This window comes from Sander vitreus, chromosome 17, assembly GCF_031162955.1.
Source record: "Sander vitreus isolate 19-12246 chromosome 17, sanVit1, whole genome shotgun sequence".
Classification (NCBI taxonomy): Eukaryota; Metazoa; Chordata; class Actinopteri; order Perciformes; family Percidae; genus Sander; species Sander vitreus.
The window spans coordinates 25940059-25960542 of NC_135871.1; the positions used below are offsets into that span (position 1 = coordinate 25940059).

Genomic DNA, 20484 nt, shown 5'->3' on the forward strand with positions numbered 1-20484 from the left:
GGGCACAGGGGAGAACAGAGGTTTACTGACAACCACTTATCAACAACTATCCACCTCCTCTCCTCTCTTGTCCTTTCTGTCTCTTTCCTCTCACCCCTTTTCCGTCATTCTTGGTAGTTCACCTTCCTCTTCTCATCTATTGACTTCTGCACTCCTCTTACCCCTTTTAAACATTTGATGTTTCTGATATCATCTTTCCTTCTTTTATCATGTCCTCATCTCCTCCTCGTTATCCTCAATTCTTCATTAACTCCTTTTCACTTTAGCCTAGTTTTTCCCTCTCCCCTCATTTGTTTTCTCCCATTGGTTCTCCTAACCTTGTTTTCTTCTTTTTTTCCCTCCCCCTTTCTCATCTTCTATTTTCCTTTCACATCGTCCTGTTTTTGATTGTCTTGTTTTCTCCTTATTAAATAGTTTTCATTATACTCCACTTTCCACTCATTCATATCATCTTTCTTCTATTTCCTCTTGTTTGTCCCTCTTTATTGTTCTCTCCTCTTTTATATTTGCCTCCTTTCCTCATTTTTACACGCTCTCACTTTGATATTACCCGCCTCCCTTAATCCCGATCCCTTCCTCTCACCTCCTTTCATCTTTTCTTCCACCTCTGCCTCATCTGTCTTTCCTTTTGCTCTCCTCCATCTTCCACTTCCTTTTCTCAATCAGTTCAACACGTCAACCCCTCTAGGCACAAGCGGTGAAGAATTGGATGAGGCAAGTTCATGCCTTTTTTCCCTCTGTTTATCTTCCTTTCAGTATGTGAAGTTTCACTTAAATTAAACAGTAACACTTAAATCTTTCATCTGACTACCTAAGGCTTTCATCTATTCAGACTTTTAATATTTGACTGGAACAGTTGGTACCACTTTTCCTCGGGCTTTCATGTTTTATATGTGTATGTGATGATTAAAAATGATGAAAACTGTTTTACTTGTGCCATTTTGTGTCCTAAACTGAATAACCCAAATAGGCATTGGAAATCTGATGTAACAGAGCACCAACCTTTGCCTAAATATCAATGTCTGGATCAAAGCAAATGTCTCCGTAGAGCTTCACCATCATCTATGTCACAGTCTGTTTATTCAAGCTGACATTTTCATTTACACTACCCATTTATACTCACAAATGGCACCGGATTACTGACTGTAGATGCTGCTTTGAATTTAAAATAATCTTTTGGTAACAAAAAGCTCTCTTTTTATGTTGAGTATGAAGGAGCCAGCTACTGTGGCAAAGAGTAGAATACAAGTGGGTCAACTGAAATATAACTAACTACATTGAGTGGTGTAATAGCAGGTCCCTTAGCATTATTTTAAAATCACACAACAGTATATGAAATTATGAAAATGTGGAACGCTGTCTGTCTGACTGTCTGACTGTCCGTCAGTCCACCGCTTTGGTCCGTACTGAAATAATTGTATTTTTCAAGTGGATTGCCATGACACTTGGCAGAGATATCCATGGTGCCCAGAAGATTACTATGACTTTTTGATCCTCTGACTTTTCATCTGTCACACCAAGCAGGTCAAAATCAATTATTTAATTATATTATTCAGTGATATTTAGTAATATTTCAACACCTACCAGATGGATTGGCTCATTCGTGGTTCCCAGATGACTGACTGTGATGTTTCTTTGATCAATAAAGCTTGAATACATTTAAGCTGATTAAAGTTCTGTTTTGTCTTAGAATATTTTTTAAAAGCCCTATAATTATTAAAATAATATAATCAAAACATGCATCCTCTCATGCCTCTTGGTGTAGTTTCTCCTGTACTCTTTTCTCCATGATTTTACTGTAAAATGCACCACAGTAGCACTGTGTGTGGCATGTTTCTTTAACATCCTTAGCTGCGATGAGTTTAGAATACATAGAGAGTCATCTGCAAGTCCACTGAGCCACTTTCACTCATTATTTTCAATATTTGCTGCTGTTGTGCATTCCAGACAGCACTTATGGTCCCAGACAGGCTTTTTAAATCCCCCATATGGCTGCGAGAACCAAAGCATACTTTGCGAAGTTAGAATAATTTCAACTTTCAGCAACAAAGCACTGAGCCTCAAATGGAGTTTTCAATCGTTGCATAGCAACAAGTGCCAGGGCCAGCGCTTCTTGCGAGCACCGTTTAGAGCAACAAGCAGGAAGATAAAGGTAAATATATGCTCAGTGCAGACAAATACTCACTGCCATAGTCTTTGATGGAGAAGTTGGAGCTCTCACTGGCCAGACTGAAACTGAAGGAAGCTGGCTGGTCGTCTTTATCTGTGGCTCTCAAGGTTCCAATTACCTGAGGAAAGACAAAACTATCTAATTAATCCATCCTGGACACAAACTTTGTTTATACCCAATGCAGTCTAAATGTTTGCAGCATATATGTCCTTCGGGAAATTAGCACGATTACTTAAATGCAGTTTCAGGCACGTATTGTTGACATATATATTCTAATTACATTTCTCCATCTTTTAAAGATCGGGTGTAGATTACATTGCACATGAGATTTAGAGGTAATTTATCATGCAGCCAACTGTTAAGTATTGGCAAGTTATAAAACATTAGGTTAGGTATAGATTGGGGTTAGACTTTTTCGACTGGGTTTGAACCTTTTACACAAAATTAACACTTCACTAGATAGATAGATAGATAGATATATGTATGAAATTGAATGCAGTTCTATGCAATATGAGCTGTATTGTTCACACCTTTAACTTCCACCTACTCTAGTTGCTTCTTTCATGCTGTAAAAATAGGAGAAACGCATTGCAGCATCTTAAGACTCTAAACACCAAACTGAGGAGGCCAGTACTTTGAATAGCAGGTAGACCTGGCATGAATTTGTGTTTGTGTGTGATTTCATAAAATTTCATAAAACAGGGCTGAATACTGTCTATTTTTTTTTATTTTTTTTTGCCACCGTTGTCAACAGGATGTGACACAGATGTTGGTGAGGCTCCTGTTACAAGAAAAACGCAACTTAAAACAAATAAGGTCAGGTATTAAAACAGTCTAAACCCAATGTTTTATTAAGTGACTATCAGATCTGAGGCTGATACAGGAGTCTGTAGACAAACAAAGACATTTTGTGAACATCACTCTTGTAGAATTATTCAAATCAAGTGAAAACCTGCTGTAAACACCGTCTTTTTCTTACCATATTAGTGAGGTCGTTCTCACATACGAAGATCTCATCCACACTCAGTTCAGGCTTGTTGTCATTGATGTCCTGAACTATGATGTTAACTTTCACAAATGACTCCAAACCTACAGAGGACAGACAACAGCACGTGATTAACTGCAGTGTAATAATGGATGTTTGTTGCATTGGCTTACTTTGTCATTTGTAGCACTGACTTAGCCTGTCTTAACTATCTCACAGTGTGATGACATAGAAATGGAAATAGACATTTCATTGAGCTGCCTGCAGGGATTCTTCAGAGCAAACGTATGCAGGAGGATAAAAAAAAAAAATCCTTTCATGCAACTCTTATGATGTAATATAATCTCATTTAACGTGGAGGGAAAATAAATCATCTTGTTAGCACAGAGGTTGTAGGAAACAGGTGTGCCAACAGGAAACAATTACACTTGAAATAATCAATTCTTCATTAGTCTTTTTTTGGTGGTCGCTCCATTTCCTTTTTTTTCTTCTTTTTATTGAAACTATTTAAACATCCCACAGAGAAGATCACATGTGAAATATATTTAAAAATCCATCTACATTACAAGTCTCCGAAACTTTCAGCTTTAAAGTTTTTTGTAGTATTTTTGTTTACTTGACTTCTTTGTCTCAGCTCACTTCACACTTGTTTGTCCTTTACCTTAACAGGCAGATCTGACAGCGATTACCATGATAATGATCAGGTGTGTGTATCTCTGTCTCTGATTAAACTGATTAATGTCAAGTGCCCGAAAAAGGATTTCTATTTGTGAGCATTTTGTTTGGCAGGTTGTTGTTTTTTGTCACATTAAAGCGGCTTTTACACTTATTTTCCATTACTGATGTTTTGAATATTCATCTTTTGATAAATGTGGGCCCCTTGTACTGAGATTTTGAAAACTATCTTTAGTACAGTACATGTACTATATATCGAGGACCTTGTCAAGCTCAGGGGACCATTGTGTTTCTTAAACATTGTGACAAGCCACTAAAATAGATGTCTGTATTTCATTCATTGCTGGTTCTAAAAATATATAGTTTAGTTTGGAAGCTGCAAGTGAACAAAGATACCCACTGATGTGATTTCCCTGCCTACTCGCTCCTTCCCGTGTGGGTCAACCAGGTGTTGAGGCAATATGTTGAATCTATAAAATTCCCTGTTAATGTGTTCCCATCCCTCAATAAATCCAGAAGAGCAGCTCAGTGAACAACAAGAGAACTCCCTCCCTGGATACACATTACCGTTGTTAGAGAAAACACATGGTTTTAATTCTTTAGCTGAGGTTCTATTGTTTTAAAGGAAAAATGATGAATAAAATGTGTGTGTGTGTGTGTGTGTGTGTGTGTGTGTGTGTGTGTGTGTGTGTGTGTGTGTGTGTGTGTGTGTGTGTGAGACACGTACCACTTGGCTCCTCCTGTGCTTTTACTTGAAACATGTGGGTGGCCTCCAGCTCTCTGTCCAGCGTCCTCAGGGTGGACAGCTGACCTGTGAGCGGGTTGATACTAATCGGACAGTCCTTGTCTAAGATGGAGTACCTAAACAGAACGAGCAAGAGATGGGTGTAACAGCCACTATGCAGAATTAGTAACTTAGTAGTTAGTAATTTTTTCTTTTTTAGAGGTTTACACAGCATCGTACCGTATGCTCTTGTTGGCTCTGTCAGGATCTCTGGCTATGACTGTTCCTATGTTGCTCACAATACGTTCTTCCATCACATTGAAAGTGTAGATGGGCTGGGAGAAGACCGGTGCCTCGTCTACATCCAGCACCTTGATGTTTACCTGTCAATTTATATTCATTCACATTTGGTTAAAGATTTAAATGGAGTAGAATTGTTGTACTGAAGTAACTGAGACCTACTACTACGAGGCCTTCTCTCCTTTTTTAACAGAAAATTAATGAAAAGCAGGGTGATAACATCACCTGGATGGCGGCTTAGAGTCTACAGATGGCCTGTCTGATATTTACCTCGGCTGTGGTGACAGCACTGTTAACGTTGTCAGCGGGAAAACGCAGGTTTCTCAGGTTTTCTCGCACCTGGACAGTGAAAGTGTAGCTGTTTGTTGTCTCGTAGTCCAGAGCCTGATGGGGATCCCAGAAAGAGTAAAAAAAATAAACACTTATTAGATCAGGATTTGATTTAATATTGAGCACATCTGATTATGAACTCTTCTCAACCTTATATTGGCTGTGATTGGCCAAGAAATGTTGTTCCTATGGTGACAAAAATGAACCCCCATTGATGCTAAAGCTGGAAATTCTAAATTGCTCTTTTCTTTTACTTAAATGCAGGTTAAGGCGCTCCATATTTGGATTCATCCTCAGATGTATATATTCTCACATGTATTGCTCTTATTTTTAGACTGAGGACACAATAAAGTGCATTTGCACTTAGTTTTTTACGTTCTCAAATGCCTCCCCTATCTTCATCTTCAGTGCATTCACACTGTTGATGCCAGGTGTAAAAAGGCTCTAAATGTCACAACTCATCTGAAATAACCTTGTTACGCTCATACTCAAACACAGTAAAGTGCCATCTATTTCCTTCATGTTAAACATGTTACCATGCATGAAAATACCTTATTCCTTTCACTTTTTGACCGTCTGCACAAACTATAGTGTCACAAATACACTTCCATGTCAACAAATATAGCAGCAAGCACTGCTTACTGTCACATTTCTGCTTAGCATTTCTTTCCCCTGTATAAGCAACAGCCTACTGTTCAGTTAAATGTTGTTTCTGGCGGGCTGTTTTATCTGTGGATGGGACACCACAGGTAGGCAAGAATATTCAGTTAAATGGATTATTCATGGTAGAAGGGATACTCAGTTGCAGGGTATCAAAGGCATGTGTAAACAGCTTAACACAAATAAGACTTTAACCGCAGTGTGGCCGATATCTGGCTTATAATGTACGTGTAAACACAGCCCGGTGAGAAAGATGAGAAGGGCTACAGAGCTGAGGGGCGAGTTAAGCAGAGAGAAGATGTTGGTGCCATTCGATTCCAGTGTCAGTACAAGCTATAACAGAGCTCATTTCATTGGAATACATTTTCAGTTTTCTGATGTCCTTAATACTTTATCTGAACAGCAGAATCCAGTGAAATAAACCTGCAAGAATTCCTGCACGCATAAATAGCTCTCCTAAGCAGAAAGAGGCCAGCACTTTAGGGTTTGAAGTCTGTGGTATACATCATTGTCGTGCAAAAATATCAATATCTTTTCATGTAATTGGTGGCCGTGTGTAGGGAGTCATAACCAAAAACCAATAATGTCAATACATGCATACTTGAAGTCATGGCACTGTGGCCTTGATCCTTATGCTCAGCTCTCCGATGTTTATAATGTTGGTGATGCAGGCATATAAATCTGTTTTTGTGCTATTCTGGGCTGGAACATTAAAGTGCGAGTATGAAACACCACTTATTGTAAAACACTTCCATTTAATTTTGGATTAACCATAAAAATGTGCAACCAACATGTTATTTTTAAAGGACATTTAACTCCTGCAGGTACTTTGCAGATGCCCAGGGTATGAGGAGAGATTGTGGAGTAGCTCAGCAAAAAAAGTTGAAATAGGATTAAAAAAAATTGTGTGATGCTAATCTATAATTACTGACCTGAGTCTGTAACTGCTGGAATACTTAAAATCAAAGTGTTGTGATTGAGAACTTGTAAAAACTAGTTGGAAGAAAGCACACACAAAGCAACTTCAAGTGGTAGTAGTATGATTGCAAACATGACCAACTACTAATTAAAAAAACAAGAAAGACACCAAACTAGATAGAAATTATAGATACAAATGTTGTGTATTGATGCATATATGCCAATGATCAACCACAGGCAATGTGTTTTCCCTGCTGCAAAATACTATCAAATAATGTCAGACAAAAAACATCGGGAACCGCTGCTCAACTTAATCACAAATTGCAGATGGCAAACATTGAAAAAAAATCACCAAAAACAAGGAATATAAGCTGATTTACATAATATCATACTCACTTGATGCTACATGAGCCTCCTACCTGTTTGAGCATGAGGTTGCCATCCTTGTTCGGGCTGAGTTCAATGTTAAAAACTTTGTTGTTTCCATTTAGAATGTTGAAGATTGGCTCTTTGTTCTGAATCTGATCTCTGTCCTCCAACTCCAGAGTGCCTATCTTCTCATTCAACTTGTGATCCTCTGGAACGTGCAGTTCATATGTCTCTGCAGACAGAAAACAGACATCGCTGTGAATATAACAGTTACAGTAAATATGATCATATAAATAACCCTGATTTGAAAAAAAACAAGAACAAAGTTTTCAGAAGAGCAACTGATTAGAACTTCTCTCTTCTAAAATATTCCTTACTTCGGGTGAAAGAAGCTATGTTGTCGTTGGTGTCGGTGATGGTGATGGTGACAGAGGTGGTGGACGTGCTGCCAGTGGCCATTCCTCTCATGTCCTGAGCTTTTACCACCACTACATACTGACTCTTGGTTTCCCGGTCCAGAGTGTTTGTCTTGCAGCTGATCACACCTGCAGAGAGACAGTGAGAGAGAGAGACAGACGGACACAGAGGGTGTTATCTTTGAGGTCAGCTCTGACTCATATTCAAGTAAAAATAGCTTGTACATCTGCACCTCCCCTTCATTGACTTGTTAAGGAAGAAAAAGACAATGATGCACGAAAACAATCATGTTGGACGTCAGTGAAGCGAACCTACCTGTGATGCTGTCGATTTCAAAGCCTGACAGGTCTCCTTGGGCCAAAGAGTACCTCAGCTCTCCGTTAGCAGTGGTAGGGTCATCAGCATCGGTTGCTCTCACTTCAACTACTTTAGTTCCTAGATGAAGAACACAAATGTATCATCAATAAGGCATCGTGCTGTTTTGCAAAAATGTCCAACCTAAATGTTCTTGCATTGAGCATCATTGCTGTTGAATTGATTAATACATTATGATTATGTGCTAAGATTGTGTTATAGAAGTCGCCAATGTGCCTTTTAGCACAGAAGGATGTGCTAATGATTGTGACAGGTGTTGACATTATGTTTAATTATTTTCCCCAGACTTTTCACAGTCCAGTCTATTTTCAATCTAAACTATCACTCAATGGTAAATGTCAAATACATAGTTGCTGCAATAGAAATATTGTCCTGCTAAAACGTGCTTCATTTATGGTCTGGGGACATAGTCTGCATCATATTGGACTGGTTGGATTGCATTGATGTTGTGGGCCAACCTGTCATCTAAAGAATTAGGTTTCCATAGATTTAAACTGCATTTTCAACTACATTTTGAAGGAAACATATTTTCTCCTGGATTACACGTCCGTGTACCAGCGACAGGTGCACGTTGTGAAGCTGTAAAGATGTGGTTAACGTAACAAAACTACTTGGTTAGGTTTTGGAAAAAATCATGTTTTGGGTTAATATAAGTGCATTCGTTATGTAACTTAAGTTAGTTAGTTATGTATGTGACGTTAAAATAAGTCAACGTTGACTTCTGGTTTCACACGGGACACAAAGAGAGGACTCCTTGTGAAAGTCCCGTGTTTGTTTGACCCATCCATCCACCCTGACCTCCTCCCTACGCAGACTATGAATGCAGGCTTTGATTAGTATTTGTGATACATCAAAAACAAATGTAATCCCGGACAAAATATATACATTTTCCTTGAAAGAGACAGAGCTGTGAGCCCATAAAGCCGATTTAAAGCATCACAATATAGAGCACAAATAAACCTCATTTGATCTCCCTCTTCCATCACACGTTGAAAAACAAAAACTGTGATTCATTTTTTAACCTACTATCACCTGCTGATGATCTTTTTTGACAGTAACTCTACTCACCTATGGTGGACCTTTCCATAATGGATCCATTATATGTTCTGGGGAAAACTGGGGTGTTGTCATTGATATCCGTCACCTGGACAACAAAGTCTCCAGAATCCTCTATCAACTTGTTGTTCCCATCATACATCCTGGCGGTCAAATGGTACGCGCTCTTCTCCTCTCTGTCCAGAGTTCTGGTGACAAACAGGTCTCCTTTGTGATCCACAGTGAAGATGGTGTTTGCTCCTTCACCTTCTATTTTAAAGTTTTTCACCTCTGCCCTCTGGCTCGACTTTAGCTGTGAAAGATAAATAATACGGTTGACTGTCTCGTAGTTGTCAGCATTCAGTTTTTTCCCCAGCTGGAGTGAGGACTCAAATCAACAACCTTCAAGCAAATTATCTTCAAATAAACTGAGTATTCTAGCAAAATCACTCAGATATTCATCAAAGTGCTGGTTAGCAACAAGTAAATGTCCCAGATTCTTGGCATGCTACAGCATTAAAACTGAATGGATGTGACAGAAATACACATTTGCCATGGCAAGTAGATTACTGAACATGTAAAGCCTAAACTGTAGAGCAGTAGGAAGTAGACCAGAAACATGACCAGGATTCTTGTTTTAGTTCTGAGCTACCTGTCCTATCTTGTAGGCGATGGGTGCAGGTTGCTCCTCTACCACGTAGAGAGAGTTCCAGATCCACTCTCTCTTCTGCCTGAACAGGACAGGATGGGACTCCTTTTTTACAATCTCGACAGGGCCTCGCTGCTCTGCTTCCACCACTGGTAGGCCAGAATCTTCAGCGAGAGAGACGGACAAGGCCATCATGGCCACAAGCCCCATAGTCCTCAGCTGGAGCCAAGCCATCATCTAGGACAGAAAGGGATAGGGACAAGAGGAGGGAGGGATGAGGGAAAAGAGGGAGTAGAGAGGCGTACAATAATGAATAAAAGTGACGTGAGGATGCAGAGAGGAATATGGAGGCAGAGGAAATGTGAGAGGAGAGAGGGAGCAAAAAAGAAGAGAGAGGAGATTGCATTTAAACCACTTATCAGCTGTGGACAGACCCCTTCACTGTGCCAGGGTGAGACTCAGAGTGAAGGCCAAGGACTCGCTGTCCCCTTACAGTTTGTCGCAGAGCCCGAGGTCTAGCTATCATTTAAGACCAGGGCTCTTAAACCTTTTCAGCTTGGGACCCAAATGAAACATTTAGCCTCTCATCATGGGACCTGGGCTGAGGCATATCACTAATGTGGTCGTATGGGGATCTATTAAACATAGGCTTGTGACCCATTTTAGGTCCTGACCCACTGGTGTAGCACGAGAGAGAGACAGGAACAGAAAGCGATAGATATACAGACAGAAGGAGAGGAGCTGATATTAAAATCACGTAGGATGCCTGTCTTTATCAGCCATTAGAAAGGCCATTTTCCATAAAGGGAGTTTGACATTTAAAATTTTTGATGGGTATATCTTTTTTTCACAGCACAAATACATCAAATTGTGGGGGAAACAAAGAGTTTGAGTACAACACACTGGGCCCTATCTTGCATCCAGCGCAACTGACTTTGTACACTGACGCATGTATCATTTCTATTTTGCACCCGACGCACAGCGGACTTATCTCCTCTACAGACGCACGTCGGTAAATTAGGGAATGAACTCCTCTCCCGGGGGCGGTTCAGCGAAAAGAGGAGTGTTCAGGCGCAAACGTTCCCTAGGGCTATTTTGCCACAGACCAAGAAAAACCTAGTCTGGCGCGTTATTCAGATGCTTTTTTAGAGGGGCATCCTTGGCCGTAACATAGCGTGTGAACAACGCGCATACACTTTGCTTCTCTCATCTACACGGACGCAGCAGTTCCCATTTTTGCAAACCATACATAATTACAAGGAAAATATTACTGAAAATGTTCTTCAGGTGTTTGGATATGTCAGGAGGCACTTTACAGTACAGTACTCAAAAAGTCGCAGCATTCTTTGTGGCTTGTTGTGTTTTACACAACATTTCCATGAATCATGGATGCGTTGATGACATTAATGAGGAAATATTAGAGGACTTAAGGAGACGTGATGTTGAACTGCATGTGCCGATGCCACTTGACCCAAATGCCCCATCAGCAGCACGGGAGAGGAGAGACAGAAGAGCTGCATCGTCATAGTGAAGAAAGCAAAGTAATCTCGGTCTAATGTTACACTACATATCAAAAATACCACCATGCATTCATAACTTCGAGATTCAGTGAGAGTGAGCTCAAAACATCGGAAGGTATGTCTTTGTGACATTTCTTTATTTACATTCTGTCAAAAAAAAAAAAAAAAATCAATAGCAATTGTAACTGAACAAAAAAAAATACAAACGGAAAATGAAAAGCAACATCGCCACCCGGTCAAGACGGGCATTTATACTTTGCCTCATCCCGGACAGCTCCTGCTCCAGCCCTGACGAGAACGTCGGTCTCCTCGGCTGTGAACCGCTCCTGGCGTGCGCCTGGAAAATCCGCCATGGAACAAGCACGCCTGCTTTTAAAGGGAATGTGAGATGACGCTCTGCTTGGTTTATTGCATGTTACGCCCAAACCACACCTATGAGTAATGTAGCTACTTCAGACCAACCCATTTTAGATTTGCGTCGGGCGCAAGAGTCATTTATCCCGCCGGTATAATAGCAACAGCGCCCTAGATCCGCCCACAAAACTACTTGCGTTTCGTGTTTCAGATCCTTAAAATAGGGCCTACTGTGTGCTTTGTTGCTGACACCAGTTCTTGATTCAAAACTAGGATTATAAGAGAAGGATGAATCAGATTTGCACATTCATTTTCAGTCAAATATGAGTGTGTTACAAGTCAGACATTAGCGACAAGGAGGTTAACACAGAGGGCTCCGGCAAATCAAACACATGCTGTTGTTCCGCAAACATTGCCATGGGGTAATGCAAAGTCATCTGGCTACAGATTGCACTGCATTGGCCAAAACAAATAAACAAGCAGCACGCATTCCTGGTACTTCATTACAGAAACGCCCCAATTCTACTGTTTACCTTGAGATCATCGAGAAGGAATTTAGTTGTAAAGTACGTATCATACTATATACGGCTGTGCAGTGTTTTGGCATCAGATAATCCTTCAAACTCATGGATTTGCGACTTGTATACAGCAAATAGCCTGCATTAACACAGACCGTTGTTTTTTTTAATGCTATTTCTGGTCTGAATGGCGTGCAGCAAAATAAAGAGACAAGACAACAGTCTACAGCCACTTTAGCATCTCTGTGAAGCTATAAAGAAATCCAAACTGTTACAGAGATGAACCAAAGTATTCAACTAATTTAATTTAGAATTTAGAACAAAGAACACGACTGTCTGCATCAACATTTTATAGCAATCCATCCAACTGTTGTAGAGACAAACACTCCAAATCACAAATTTCGTGGCCGTTTAGCTCAGTTGGTAGAGCAGGCACACGTGCAGAGGTTTGTTCCTCGGGTTCGACCTGTGATGGTTTTCCTGCATGTCTTCACCCCCCCCCTATTCCCTTTCATATCTCAGCTTTCCTGTCCAATAAAGGCAGAAATGCCCAAATAAAAAAAATCACAAATTTCAACAAGCTGGTGGCGCAATAGGAAAAGTCAGAGAATCACCAAAGTCATTAGGTTTCATCATGTGGAGAACAGAATGTATGTATGTACAAACGTTCATGGCAATCCACCTCGTACTTGTTAAGATATTTTAATCTGGACTGAAGTGATCATCCCACCGACCAACACACAAAATAAAAGCGATGCCACGACAGAAATGTACTCAACTGTATTTGTTCGCACAATCTTGGAACCCAACAATGACGAGCCAAAAATACTGTATGTTTCAAACCAACTTGAGTCCAACTAATATTAAAGCTGAAATTTGGTGGAATCACGTAAAAAATCCAAACCAAACTGGCAGCTCATCTGATGTATGGCTTTTGACTGATAACGAGTAAGATGTTTCACTGACTTGTATCACTTGTTCCTGCCTGCAAGTCATTTTAGCACTATTTCATCAAAATAAAAATGTATAGGGCACACAAACACCAGCAGTCTAGTAAACTTTAGCTGTTCCTCTCATTCTTTCTTACGATCTCAACCTCTCTGTCTGCCTCTCTGTCTCCCCATGGTCCCTTCCTCCCACCAATAGGCTCTATCTAGTAAAGCAGAAATGCCAGGGAAATAATCTTCAAAACATTTCAGTCTATATGTGCTCTGCACTCCAGTAGATATCTCAGCGCAGCCCTGTGCCATCCCAGTAGACAGATTAGTGCATCTTATTGTCTTCCAGCCATTAGCAGCATGGAGGGAGATTATGATGAGGGGATTATATCGGCACAAAGTCTTCTCCCTCTAATGGCCTAATCTCGCATTCTGCTGACCTCCGCTGACCTCTTCACACGGCTCCCCACAAATCAGCTCAAACAAAGACTCAACAGTGTTTTTTGGACTTTAGTTCACATCCTTTTGTTTGGGTTTTATTTTTCCTCTTGTGTTTTTCTTTGTTTAGTTTCCTTTCAGGACTAAATTAATTAAACAGAAGCGCATCATCTTTTAATGCAATTTAATGTGGACTGAATAGAAATGTGCATGTATGTGTAGTGCCAATAAGCGTCTACTGAATCAAAAGTATTTAGCCTTTTAATGCATAATCTCACTTGCCACTAACATGCTCACTTAACACTTCTTCTTGCTTAATAACTTCAAAAGCACTGATGTTTTTCCATCTTATATGTAGTTACAATTTAGAGTTTCAATATTTTAAAGCAATTCTTCTGGCATACACCTAATTAACTCAACAAATCGATGCCATTTATCAGTTCGCTCTGAGCTCCTAATATGTTAATGCATGTCTCAATCTTGCCATCCCATCTATATTTTCTACTATCATATAAAACACCTCAGAAACACCAGCTTGAACCTAAAATACTAATTAAAACAATAGCGGTGTAAGGGGTTTTGGTGCATTAGGTGAACTCTTATTTAACCATTTTGATGGGAAAATCTGAGGAGTGTATTAAAAAACATGACTGAAGAAAACATCTGAAAAATGAATGTGAGATGAGGTCAGAATCATTTCAAAACGGATTTTTGTTTGTGTGTGTGTGTGTGTGTGTGTGTGTGTGTGTGTGTGTGTGTGTGTGTGTGTGTGTTCATATTTGTAACATGACTCTGAGAACAAGGGCCTGCCAAGTGATTTTGTTCCCATTCTCTGTGCGTTCCCAATGCACTGACAACCTTGGGTACTTGTCTATGTCCAACCAACTCGTGAAATACTGTCGCTTGGTCAGTGGCTCTCAGCATCAGATAGCGACGCAAAAATCACCCTGTAGTGCAAAAATCACCCTTTAGCGCAAAAATCACCCTTTAGCGTCTGGATGGGACGCACCGGGCATTGCAGTAGCTCCACTGCTGTGCCGTAAGATGACATTGTATTAAGAGTGACCCTAACCCATTTTGTAACCCCACCCACAATCTTTTCCTAAACCTAACTGTCCCGTTCTTGTGCCCCATGTCAGTTAAATCGGTCCCAACCCAGAGTGTCAAAAAGTGCCGCCAAGAATCCCGACCAAGCGTGAATTGGTTGAAAGCCACACTGCGTCTGACTAAGACGCTAAAGGAGACTTTTTGCGTCAGTAACAAACGCCAAAGGCATCTGACCAAGCAATGCTTTTTGTTGGAGTGAGAGATGTGTTGCTGAGTTGCCTCTACCATCAACCACCATTAATGGAAAAAGTCTTAACCATCACACCAACAGGAAAATTAGGATGTAAGAAAGGAGGAGGGCAATGAAAAGCTGGTTTTCCCTTTGTAACTTATATAAATAAAATATTACATTTCACATAAATAAAACTGATACATCATTTTCTTTGAAAGCTCAGTTTACTGTCTTTAATCTCCCTTAATACTTCCTCAAATGAAGATATCTTTCATGACCATATCTTCTGTTTGTGTTGCTTTTGATTAGTGTGGTTTGCCCAAGTTCAGTTGAGTTCAGTTTAGCTCTCATGCTGCTTTAACTTTTGTTCAGTTAGGTTCAGTGCATACATTTTAAAAAAAACATTTGCCCACATTACAGACATTGATAGCAAAAGAGTGAATATGTTGCTTTTTTTCTTCACTTAATCTTCACACACTTCACAGTGAGACATGACTACTGTTAAAGACCAAGCATGTTTCCTGACTGTGTCCTGTAGTCTCTTAGACTTATCTCTTAGCTATTACTGTGCGTCACGCCGTATCCTTCCTCTCAACATGTTCTGGACAAACTAAGCAATCACACCGTGCATGGCACATGTATGTTCTCACGCAGCTTCCACAAACATGAGCACAGGAGTCCTGAAATGACTCTCAGGGAAGAAAAAAAATCAAACAAGCAGAGTATGTGACCTATAACAGAACACTTTAAAGCAACACTATGTAACTTTTCCAGCTTTGATCCCCCTATAGGTTGTCTCATTGGAACTACAGCTGCAGCTAAAAGTTACATAGTTTTGCTTTAAAATGAAGAATGTAAGAATGCAAACTGTGGATAAATAAGTAACTAAGTTTACTGTAACAACTGAAGCTTGTTTAGCTGACTAAACTTGAGCATGAAGAACTTTTTAGATCATCAAATATAAACATTTTGTGTCAAAGATATGATTTTGTCAAATAGATTTTTTTTTTTTTTTTTAGAACTGGTTAACCCACATTGAGACCCATTTAGGTGTATTTAAGATTACTTGCTTAACCACATAAGAACAACAAAGGATGAGACGTTTATCAAACACACAAACAACATGAATGTTGTGAGTGTGTGAATGATGTGATGGATACATTCATGGATCAGTTGTTCATTTGATCAGTACTTTGAAGTGAATTAGTGAGTGAGCTTTGCTGTCTGTCTGTCTTTAGCTGTACTGCTGTTCATGTTGTTGGTTGTTGACTAAAGCCAATGGGATGTTCGAACTATAAGTCGAAAAAACTCAACTAAACTGTATTGATTTTACGTAACACCACTGGACACTGAAGATTCAAGATTGTATCGACAACATAATGTTAACAAAAATAACATTTCCAAACCAGAACTTTTAGGTTGCTATAATATTAATTTTATTGGATAAAAGTAGATCATATTTTAACAAATTGGAGCTTTAGCTGTCCTGGGATACTAAAGAAAAAAAGTGTCTATCATGCAAAGAACACTTGCTTGACTTAAAACCCAACTAGACTTTTCCTCGCCATCACATTTAACATGTTGCTCACACATATACAACAACATCCTATGACATTCCACATACACACACACAAACACACACACACACACACACACAAACAGAGTTATTTCTGTGATGACAAATCCATTGGGGGCATTTTCCCTAAAAAGGCATTTTTTTTGCATTCTTTCTGCATTTCCGTCTTCAGATGGCGGTGTATTACTCCTCTTTTATCAGCAGCAGGAAGTATAAACACAATGCCCTCTGGGAAATGATGTAGGGTCTTTTAATGAAGGGTCATCATTAGTGAGTGGACACACCCTTCCTGGTATTCATCAGCTGCTGACTGCATGTCTGTCTCTCTCTCATGGGTCTGCTGTCTCACTTTGTTTCTGTCTGTGTCACACTTTGTCTTTTTCTCATTCATGGTGTTAGTTTTTCTGCGTCTCTGCCTCTCGCTGTGTCACACTTCTGTCTTCCTTCCACTTGTTCTTTCTTGCCCATTCTTTCAATCATTTCTTTCCTCTTAAATGTCTCCTATTCTCTCCGGTTGAATCTCTCAAGGTGAAAACTGCATCTTGTTTTTCACACAGTCTATTTCTGTGTCCTGTCTATCATTCCACCTTTTTCCTTTTCTCACCTTTTCTTCCTCACCTTTTTTTTCACCCTGTCACTCTTTTTTACCTCACCTTAAAAGCAGATTTAGCACCTTAAAAGATGGTGTGGAGGACAAACACACCAATTTAGCAACTTTTTAATCGCAATTAAAACTCCAGTTCACTTTTAAATCCCTTACTGTTATTAAAGCAGTAGATCGATACAGACTGATGTATGAAATGTGTGAGGAGTCTGGAATATGAGCAAGACGATTTACATAAAGTTTATGTTTTTTGTTCATACAGTTGTTTGTACCTGTCATTATCTATTTATGCTATTAGTCGTAAATAATGATAACCACCTTTTTAATTTTCCTCTTAACTGTGAGTGCCATGCATGCAAATCTCACTTCAGGATTATACAAATTATTTATGGCATCATTTATCAAAGGTATCTTTCTGAGGTATGAAGAATAAATAACACCCAGGAATATCTGTAATTACATCTGTACATTGTCCGCAGGCAAGGGAGTGTGCGTGAGATTGACTAGCAGAAAGGAGGAGCAGAAACAGACAGACGTAGAGATACAGTTGTCATTCTCCGGGATGTTTTGTGACTGGCAGACAGGTCTGACCTAGTTTCACTCAACCAAAGGCTAAAGCATAGAAACAAGTCAACAACACTTCATAATCCTGGCGGTCGCTGAGGGGTTGTTGAAGTTCATGCAAAGAAATACAATTCAGCTCTGTCCTCAATGATGAAATCTGAGCAGGGACAAGGGATGTATGTGTCTTTTGTCTTCTGTGATTGTCTATAAGGCATTAATCATATATTGGACACTGGTGAATGGCACCTATAAACTTGAGTAACAGACAGGATTTTCTCTTTACTACTCCAGTACAACTTTTACAGAAAGTGAGATATCCAATGTATTTCTTTATTCTCTTAAATGATTTAAATATATGACATTCAAATACAGGTGGCACCTCTGTCCAGTGGGTCATATTATCATCTGACATTCCCTAATCCGAACCCCAAGCAGTGGCAATAGCCGACTCCAAAATAATAAGAGTTTGAGTGTACAAGAAGAGCCTGACTCCAGACCTGCTGCCTCCATCTTAAATAGGTCTGGTGTTGTGCTCAAATCAAATTTGAAAACAACAAGTCGATAAGAGTTTTGTAGACAAAAATAAAGATTGGGGTCTTCATCCTCCCAGGCGAGAGCCAGAAAAATGGCAACAAGCATGAATTGATTGATGCATCTATAATTGTTGTTGTAAGTTGACTTACAGAAATACAAACTTTTAAATGGACATATTTCTTTGATTGAAATAAAAAATGGGTTCCAAGTGTTGATTAAAAATGTCGTTGATGAGAAACATACATCACTCGCTACTGACTGAATAGAGTAAAATCACTGGATTGCCATGAAGTTTGTTAAGGCTACTTGTGGTCCCCAGAGGATGAACCCTGTTGACTTTGATGATCACATTACCTTTTCTCTAGAACCACCCTTACATGGAAATTTGTACTATGCACACAAGATAGCCTGCTGCATAATGGAACAGGCTGACTGCCATGACATTTGCTTATACTCCCCAGTGGAAGAACCTGTTCTATAGAGCCATCCTGGGGTCAAATTGGACTTATTTTGGCCTGCTGCTACAGTAGTAAGGCTTAACATCAAAATGATTTCTTTTGAGCACATCAGCCTATATGAGCACTAGAGGAGCTCCAGTCTAAAAGTTGTGTTACATACTGTAGAAATCTGAATCAAAATGATGTCTTTGACACAGTGTGGCTTACTACCACCCTAAAATCAAAAAAAAATAATTATTCGTGTGTATGTGGCACAGGAAATGATTTCACAGCCTCAAATCTGTGATTTCCAATTGCTAAATACTGTAGTGTGTTTGAGATTAAAACAGGTTTAATCACAGAGCAGCCTCTAACAATCTGTCTGCCAGCAAGTCCCAACAGGAACCGCTACTACACACACACACACACACACACACACACACACACACACACACTCACACACACGGTGTCCTGACACTGTCACGTCACAGAGTATATTCATGCTCTGATTGGTGTTGAAGCGCCTTCTAGTTAATTCTATTTCCTTTCACAATCAGACAAATCAGATGTTATTACAGCGAGCCTGTTATGAATGATGTGGGCCAGCTTTAAAACTGCCAGTAATGACCAACAGTCATCTGAAAATAATTTAGAGCCTAGCGTGTTATCCACATTGGTTTTGGCTCAGCTGTCAGCCCCTGTCTCCGATGAAGGCGAAATTTCCCAACTATGGCACCTCCTAGAAGTAAAATGTTGAAGGAGCCCAACCACAAGGGACTAAAATGTTCCTGTCCAAACTGCACATACTGAATGATCTGAACCTATACAATCATATAATTCATGTTCTTAAAAGTTGTTACATTTGAAGCCGATTGTCTTTTGTTACAGCCTCCATCTTTAACCATCACATGCCAACTGCAGGTGGTGAAAAATCTGTCCAATCAGGTCAGTTTGCAGCATTTGAAAGCCTCACATTCTCCATATTGAACTGAGCTGGAGCTATGAACTAATCAGTCAACCCTTTAAGTACATTCAGTGATTTCCCATACATTTTTAGTATGTTTAATTCAATGTTCCTATTACTGGAACATGTTTTGACACATTTTCATCTTGTTGAATGCATTGCCATATGTAATTTTCTGATGTCAGACATTTTTTCGATTGTATGTCCCTATTGATCCATTCCTTGGGGATGGAAAAGTAAAAGGTCTTCAAAATAAGATTCAAGATGAAGTGTGTGTAGTAGGTCAAAAAGGCTACATGTTTAGTTTTTGTTTAAACAGAACCCCCCCCCCCCCAATTTTTGTTAATATTTGAACCATTTTAACTAATCCTTACACAGACTTATTGAAGCTATTACGCTTCCACGTCAGTAGATGGCGCTGCTGTGGATCCATTAGGGAGACCGTAGCTCTTAGCTCTGCTCATGCGCAGCTCAGAAATAAACGAGCTTTGCCGTGACCAACACGCTAACATTGTGCTCTCTATCTATTGATTCACAGGTACTGAAAAACTCACTTTTTCATATTATATTGTATTCTCATACTGCTTGTATCAGCAGATTATCTAAATGTTATAGAAATTGTGTGATGTTGTGAGCTGACTTTGAGGTGTTTGTGTTAAGAGTAAAAAGCGTAACTTTGAAGCTAGTTGTTGTTGTCATGCCGAGTAGTTCTTATGAACTTCGGTTTTACAATGTAGTTTTTCATAGTAGTTTGTAAGTGTAAGTTACTGACATTAGCATCCTGTAACATAAGAAAACATGTTCTATATTTTGTTGAGTATTAGCCAGCCAGCAGTGAGGAAATGGTGATGAGAAATACTGTTTTAAGCTAGTTTTACATTCATTCAGTAACATGGCGACGCCATCTTCTCAAGCGCTAATATTAAGTGCACGTGTATGAGAGAGCATGATGTGTAAGAATGTTGTATGTATGGGTGTGTATTTGCTACCGTTACATTAGTGTTAGCAGGATAGCATTGGTTATATGTGAAAGCCTGTAGGTGTCCAAGTCCAGTGAATGTGAAGTGAACAAATTGTTCAGAAACAAATGAGCTTTGCTGTGAGCAACACGCTAACATTGTGCTCTCTATCTATTGATTCACAGTTCCCAG

The 20484-nt window shown here is 39.6% G+C and overlaps 1 protein-coding gene across 1 annotated transcript in view; it reads right to left on the reverse strand.

Moving 5' to 3' along the window:
- Nucleotides 1-20484, reverse strand: part of cdh5 (cadherin 5) — a 37267-nt gene that overhangs the window by 14481 nt on the left and 2302 nt on the right. Inside the window, exons 2-11 of the mRNA XM_078272461.1 lie at nt 9611-9844; nt 8992-9271; nt 7864-7983; nt 7509-7676; nt 7182-7363; nt 5125-5238; nt 4795-4937; nt 4558-4691; nt 3150-3259; nt 2186-2288 (exon numbers count right to left, since the gene is read on the reverse strand). Coding sequence (XP_078128587.1) covers nt 2186-2288; nt 3150-3259; nt 4558-4691; nt 4795-4937; nt 5125-5238; nt 7182-7363; nt 7509-7676; nt 7864-7983; nt 8992-9271; nt 9611-9844 — 1588 coding nt within the window. The remainder of the gene's footprint in view (nt 1-2185; nt 2289-3149; nt 3260-4557; nt 4692-4794; nt 4938-5124; nt 5239-7181; nt 7364-7508; nt 7677-7863; nt 7984-8991; nt 9272-9610; nt 9845-20484) is intronic.